The 7,906-nt window shown below is 41.6% G+C and overlaps 1 protein-coding gene across 1 annotated transcript in view; it reads right to left on the bottom strand.

Moving 5' to 3' along the window:
• Positions 1 to 2,059: 2,059 nt before the first annotated feature.
• The window catches only part of GNB5 (G protein subunit beta 5), a 95,386-nt gene continuing 89,539 nt past the window's right edge, over positions 2,060 to 7,906 (bottom strand). The window contains exons 10-12 of the mRNA XM_069765983.1: positions 7,755 to 7,851; positions 4,523 to 4,689; positions 2,060 to 2,680 (exon numbers count right to left, since the gene is read on the bottom strand). Of these exons, the coding sequence (XP_069622084.1) occupies positions 2,669 to 2,680; positions 4,523 to 4,689; positions 7,755 to 7,851 (276 nt within the window). The 3' untranslated portion in view covers positions 2,060 to 2,668. The remainder of the gene's footprint in view (positions 2,681 to 4,522; positions 4,690 to 7,754; positions 7,852 to 7,906) is intronic.

Raw genomic sequence — 7,906 nt, 5'->3', positions numbered from 1 at the left:
AGACATGCAGCGACCCAGGGTCCTGGTCGTTGCAGTAATGTCATTCTCCTCTAGGGGAGAGTGATGTTACATTTGGAGGCAAAGAAGGACAACTGCATCCAGGTATCACAAACATGCAACACATTTCACACTCCAGGCCACCAGGGGGAGCTCTTGCTCCTATTGATTAGGTCACTCCCAACACTTAGGTAAAACTGGTTGCCTGTAGGGAAAGTGAGTGAGTTGCTGGCTGAGCTCCGCTCAGTTAGTCGGTCTCTGGCAGGGGTGGGATCCTGTCAGAGAGCAAAGGAGAAGGACACAGAGCTGTGCATGCCCTCAGAGCTGCAGCTCTTAGAAAGAGACATTGAAAGCAGAACTGTATTGCAGCGAGCGTGCAAAAGAAGTCATAGCAAAGGAGTGGATATCAGAAGGGGACCAGCCCTACACAAGCTGCCTCCTTCTGAGGCACAGAATCCCGGTAGCCGGAACACCGAGGGAGTAACGACCTTTATGCCTTGCTCCAGAGACCGGCAGGGCAGCAAATTTTTCATTACCTGTTCGCCCTACACCCAGGAGGCACAGTGGCACCCCTTAGAGGCTGGGGCATGATGGAGTCCATATAAACCGCCTCAAGCAACCAGTCATACGGGTTTGTCCTAACCTATTTGGGGGAGAGAGAGAGAGACATAACATCTACAACAGTTGTGTTGACCTTATGAGAAGCTTAGCAGTAAGGGACTACATCACTGCAGTGCAAAGGAAGTCCCTTACTGGACAAGGGGACTCTGGACTTGCCTTCAAATCAGCCGGACTCTGACTGCCCTGTGGTCTGGTGCTCTGGACTGTGGATGCTGAAATTTTCCGTAAAGGTAGACAGACTGCAACATTGTGTCCTCATTCTTCACTGCGCCTCTCACCATCCATCATCTACACACCGGGAAGCCCTGGGGATACACTTCACCTGTGGGAAGGTATACCATCTAGCTGCCATAACATCACCCCAGCGGACCCCTTAAAGCAGCGTCGGTCACCCTGACCGAATACCAAAGGTGGCGTCACAAACATTCCCCTTAAAGACCTTTCCCTTTTACACTGACGGCCCAGGGCCACGGACCGGGTCAGCCACTGTGACATCCCCCTGTGAACCGGAGGACCCGGTACCGAGTACCCAACGGCCCCTTGGGGGGCGATCCAGACACAGCTGACTGTGAGCAACCAATATCTTTTCAACATTGCGTGATGATTTACCCTCTTTTAAGAGTTTGATAATCCTCTCCTTTTTTTCAATTGACATCTCTCATGTTGGAGCCATGATTCATGTCAGTCCACTTGGTGCAACAGCTCTCCAAGGTGTGATCACTTCTTTTTAGATGCAGACTAACGAGCAGATCTCATTTGATGCAGGTGTCATTTTTGGGTATGAAAATTTACAGGGTGATTCCATATTTTTTTCCTCAGAATTGAGTGATTCCATAATTTTTTCCTCAGAAGTGAGTGATTCCATAATTTTTCCCCTATGCTTGGTTAAAAAAAAGTAACCATTACTGACTACCACATTTTTTGTTTTTAATTTCTTTTACTGTTTCTTAAAACCAGAAAGTTGCCATTTGAAATGGCTTTAGTTTTGTGCCATGTCTTTGATCTGCTTTTTTTTTCTACAAAATTAAACAACTGAATGAACATCCTCCAAGGCCAGTGATTCCATAATTTTTGACAGGGGTTGTATGTATATATATTTCTGTGTATATATACAGTACACTCAAAGTTATGTAAAGAAAAGAGTGTTCACGAGATAGAAAATAATCTGCTACATAATGCTACATGCTGTCTATGACCATTATTGTCGCTCATCTTTACAGTTAGATTGATTGAAGAGATGTGAAGACGCAGAAAACTGCATTTTGCACGTGAATTGTAATATCACTGTACTGAATCCTTCCCACATACTAGCAGTGTTAGGATTTATAGAAAACGCCAGCTTAGTTTGTGGCCTTGTGTATTATATCAGACGTTATATCCAGTAATAATATGAATGTAAGAGAAGGTCACTCTTTATATAAAATGAAAGGGAAGGGAAATCTATATTTAAACCAATGTCACATCTGCCAGTAACTGGAAAGGGAATTACTGTATTTCCTACCAGTAGCCAACAGAGTAACCACAGTTTATTCAGTAGTATTCAAGGCAACCAGATACAATGAAATGCACTTTCATATACGGTAGTTTATCCAATGTAATAGGTGCAACCAATTTCTCAAAGGAAGAAACAGACATAGGAAAGCCCATCGGACATAATCCAATTCTGAGACATAATGCATCCATATGGAAGTATTGGAATATAGTATTACATGGATTATGGGAACCCTACAGCATCTCTTAAAGGTCTAAAGATGGGAGGAGGTTGCAGTAGATGTCAGTATATGTCTTCAAGTGTTTAGCAGACTCTGTGATATTCCTTGAATCAACTCACTAAGGGAACATAACTATGCTGTCTGACCTTTAGCTATATATGTGTACTACCTTCATTTACAAGCAGCTGACACTGGCCATTTTTCCTAGTACCTGTAAACTTTGAGGACAGTAATATTCTACTATACAATGTGTATCCATCGCAGTGCCCTGCTCCATCTCTTCCAGTACAGTGGGACTGAAGATTCATTCATGATTCTCTACCTTTTCACAACTTGGATCAAGCCCAGATCTGTGGAAAAAGTGATAAAAATATTTCTACTGATAATGATATCAAGTGAAATCGAAGGAAATCCCTGATCTACCATAGATTGCTTTTGCTGGGCACAACTGTAGGCAGAGTACTGAGTCACCTACAATCTGCCACTAAAGGTATGTGCAGATGTTCAGGAATTGTCAGCGCTTTGGATACAGCACATGTCCGCTGCTTCCACAGAGCTGCCGGCTATTGAACCCAGGTGATTCCGCATGTGTTCATTGAACCGTGCAGATTCACTGCGTCCAATACATTGTACGGGTAACATTTATCTTGCGGAGGCTCGCGTCTCTGCAAGATAAATAGACATGCTGCGGTCGGGAAAGACGCGTCACATGTCCGTCTCCGTGGGTGATCCGCGATCATCTCTGGATGCATAGTGGGATTGGGATTTCTTGAAATACCATCCATTATGCTGTAACATATGGATACTGAGGGTTGGACGCTGGGCAAGTATGCAGTGTCCTACCCACAGCATTTACCGTATTTTTCCGACCATAAGACGCACTTTTTTTCCTCCAAATTTGGGAGGAAAGTGTGGGTGCGTCTTATGGTACGGATGTAGCATGTGGGGAGGGGGGCAGCAGTGAGTGGGATCGCACTGTTATCCCACTTCAGGATGTCCCCGCTGCCCAGAATCAGCCTGGAGAAACCATGTGCTCCCGATGATTAAGTGAAGTGAATATTCATTAGCGGCTCCCCGCCCACCTATTAGCTGAGCGGTGAGCCGGGAGCAGCAAATGCTTAAGCAGGGACACACATGGCTTCTCCAGCGCTGATTCCTGCAGCAGCTGGGCAGGTCTGTGTGTCTGGGGGAGAGGAGGCAGCAGCAGGGGCCAAGGGAGAGAGGAGATGGCTGCATACCTGCCTGCCATGCCTGGGCTGGATGCTGAGTTCTGTGCAGGAGGACCTGTGATGATGTCAGGAGTGGGCGGGCTGGAGCATCACATGGCAGCTCAGAGCCCTCCCTCTTCTTGACATCATCACAGGTCCTTCAGGCTCTCCAGTCTCCACTAGAATCTGCAGCTTCCTCATAACCTGTGCTGTGGAAAGGAAACGAGGGACTGCTCTGTGTACAGTAATGGGATGCTCCAGCTTTAACCTCACTACAGTGTGGCTGGCTGCCACATTTAAGAGGTTAGTCTTTACAAAACACAATAAAGCACTCTGCCACTCCTTTGGTGAACTATAACTCCCAGCATGTCATAGGATCTGCAGGACATGCTGGGAGTTATAGTTCTCCCATGGGATTTTAAAGCAGCACTCCAGTGTTATTTTACAGTGCTGGAGTGGTGCTTTAAATATAAGCCCTGTGCCCCCATTCTTATACTCACCCTCCAGCATCTTCATACAATACTTTACAGACACCACACTGGTCCCGCAGCTTCCAACATAATAACATACTATTATATATAATAACACCACATATAATAGTATGTCATTTATGTTATTAAATATTTTACCACATTTTTTAGCTTCAAATATTTTTTTTCCCTATTTTCCACCTCTAAAACCTGGGTGCGCCTTATAGTCCGGTGCGTCTTATAGTCCGAAAAATACGGTACTTATTGTATGCACATACCCTAATTATTCTCTCATGGTCATTTTCTTCATTACTGTGATGTGGGACAGTTTAGCTGTGACTGTATGGAGAGTACTGTACTTTATCTTTTACGGAGGCACTATAGCTGTAACCAATTTAGGTTAGTATGACTGTTTTATGGACAAAAGTATGGGGAAATGAATTTCCTATGACATAGTACTATAACTTATCATATATTTTATATAAAGGGATAGGCAACAAGCAGCGAAGCTTACTCTTAGAGTGTGATCCCATGATCCTGAACAGAATGCAGTACCATCTGGTGACACACGCAAGGTGCTGACTCTGTTCTCATGACCAAACAAGATGGACACACGACTTCCTTTAAGAACATCCCAAACATTGATTGTGTAGTCATTGTAGCCAGCAAATAGCAGACGACCTGAAACAAACAAAAGTGGGACATCAAGAAAAGCAGAACAGTTCATTCAACTGGGAAAGCGTTTATTCTGTACTGAGATTAATGTGGCACATAGTAGACAGAGTGAAGGAGCTGCACACCAAAAGGCACTTGGAGAAGCTTCAAATAGGATTTATTGTCAGTGATTTATATCCATTGGTTACACCGCGGTAAGTACAGAATTATGTAACATTTTAGGTGAAAAACCCTTCATCAGTCATAATAGGCTATGTTCACTACATATAGGTCCAAGGGGTCAAGGCTTGGGATACCCCCAAACAGGGACAACCAGGATCCAGCTGGATCCAGGCCTCTAGTGTGTGTGACACATATCATGGCATTTCCAAACTGAATGTGTTACATATGTTTTCACAAAACACACTGAAGAAAACTGCTCCATATCAGTAGCTGTGAGATATATACAAATGTAAGAGTCTTTTGCGACATGAATAATTATGACTTTGTAAATGCAGTGATTTATTTTTATGTACCTCACAGGTTAACTTTACAATCAGAAATATCTTAATTACAGTCACAATTCTGCCTTTTTAGTTCATCAATCTTCTCGCACTACTTTTTTGCTATAGCCATTTGTTCTTACTGACGGCAGTCTATGTACACAGATCTCTGTAGGTCTACACAGGACCTGATGAAGTGGTTTTTTTGTGTTCATAGTGTTCCATTGTCTGAGAGAGGCCAAAAGAGTACCCTTTTGGGTTCTGCTTGGTCAATATATGGTATATAGTATATGTAAGCATACCACTGGAAAAAAAAGGTATACACTAGCATTTCAGACCACATCATTCTATCCAGGAGTCCTACGGGTGTTGGATGACAGTTTGGCAGCTGTCACAGGCTTCTGATGAATGGACACGTTATGAAGATTTCAATAAATTGATAGATGACGGATGCTACTAAAGCCGATAGATGCCTTTGACAGATGCATAACTTGCAAATTTCACTCATAGACTATATAGCATAGAGATATGTCATAAAGAGCCATTTTACCCCATTATAATCTATGATAAGTATCCATCACAGCCTTCATGTATTCCAGATACTCCACAACAAAGATCCTTCTAATCTACCGTAATTACACAAGATCAATATGGACCCCCATAATTGTGATAGTTTGTCCACCCAAAACAGAATGCCCTGGGGTTTGCTCCCCCAACATACCCTACTATTTCCTCCACAATATGTGTAATTAAATAAAAAGTACTTTTCACTTTACATTACATCTAAACACTAATGTCCAAATGTATCGATCAGTTTACATTAGTCTATGGTGTAAATGAAGACAAATAAAAGACGCAAATGACTTTAGGACAGTCCAAAGTGCTCCACATGTAATGTGAAGCATACTCCTTTTTTCTTAAACTAGAGTGTGAAACGCCAGTGTTAAAAAATGTTGGCCTAATTCTGGGCGGCATACTGGCCTAATCCAGAAGGCTACCGAAAGCCTTTTGTTGTTGTGCTGTGATTCATTATTCTATAAAGTCTTATTCCAGTATCTGACTGATATTTCAAGCTCAGTGGTCAGATTTTCTCTTATAGTAACAACCTATAAAGCATGGCGCTGGCATTTTTCTGCCACCCAGTATCGGTCAAAACTGTTGACAGCTGTTTTTTTGTTTGTATGAAGCAGAAGTGCTGACTGGATGCAATCACTAAAGATAGTTTTACTGAACTATGAGCTCACGGGACAAAAGGCATATGTGAAATACCTAAAAGCAAGCATCAACACAGCAGTCTCCTGTCACAAAGGCAGTTTAATTGCTACTGTCTGTTTCCAGCAAAATAAATGATACAATATGCACATTTCAGTGAAGTCCTTCATTACACAGGATAAATAGCATTTCACTCAAGCTTTATATATTTTTTATTTGATTTTACAGTATTATGTGGTTGTTGGAAATGTTCCAGTATCTAAGTGCTCAAGATAATCACTAGAAAAGACATTCAAATCACGAGTGACAATTTCCCCTTAAATAAAATCACCAGTGAAGTTTGTAAAATGGCAGATTCATGTGTCCAGGCTGACTTCCTATTACAGAACATAAACAAGGTGGCCATACATACACGTTGTCCTCACTGTGCAGAGTATACTACTTGTAGCCACAAGGAACATCTGCCGTATTCACAGTGAGTACAGATGTATGAGGCAGTGTAAGATGTGTTCCTGTGTATTATAGAGCAGCAGTGGGAGAAGGAGGGTAGAAAGAACTGATACAAAGGTAAAACCTGTGATCGTTCCTCAGGGTGCTTCTGGCTCTGTGAATATGAAAGACTCAGATTGACCCTTTAAAATTATCTGTGACCTCCACATGGATCAGTCATTTAGAAGCAGCCTTTTCCCCTTCAAATGAATTACGGTAACCGTTTTGAAGCAGCTTTTTTGCCTTCCACATTGCTTTAGTTTCTGTGAAGCAACTAAAGGGTTAATAAATGTATTGAATGTGGTATTGATGGTGTTACTTATGGGTTTTTTTTTTGTCATATAGACTCCTCAAAGTCACTTCAAATGTGAGGTGGTCCCTAAAAAAAATAGTTTTTTTAATAAATTTTGTTGGAAAAATGAGAAATTGCTGATAAACCCTTCTAACTTCCTAACAAAAAAAAATGATGTTTCAAAAATGATGCAGATGTAAAGTAGAAATGTGGGAAATGTTATTCATTAACTATTTTGTGTGACATAACTCTCTGGTTTAAGAGCACAAAAATGTAATTAAAAGTTGGAAAATTGCTACATTTTCAACAAATTTCCGATATTTTCAAAAGGTCCAAAGTTATTAGCACATAAAGTGACATTGGTCAGAATTGGAAAATTTGTCCTTGCCAGGAAGGTGAAAACAGGCTTCGATGTGTAGGGATCAATGACATGAATTGTCAGAAAATTCTTATAATTTATCATTTTCTTTTCACACAAGTAATAGGTCCTCTACTGGAAATGCCTGAGTACAGTTTAAAAAAATATTAAAGAACAGAATATTATATCAAAGTTCAAGAATAGATAGTGCACAACATGTAATTAGGTAAGAACTTACCACTAAGGGAGAAATCCACACTTGATGCTCCAAAAATGATGCTCTCTTTAGAATAGATGGCGACTTCTCTATCTGCTCGGAGATCATACATGCGACACTGTCAGTAAAATACAAAGGGATCATTGTACAATACATTACTAGGATCCTGCCTA

The sequence above is a fragment of the Ranitomeya imitator genome, chromosome 4, assembly GCF_032444005.1.
Source record: "Ranitomeya imitator isolate aRanImi1 chromosome 4, aRanImi1.pri, whole genome shotgun sequence".
Classification (NCBI taxonomy): domain Eukaryota; kingdom Metazoa; phylum Chordata; class Amphibia; order Anura; family Dendrobatidae; genus Ranitomeya; species Ranitomeya imitator.
Note: the sequence above shows the minus strand (reverse complement) of the source record. Positions and strands in the feature narration are given on the sequence as shown.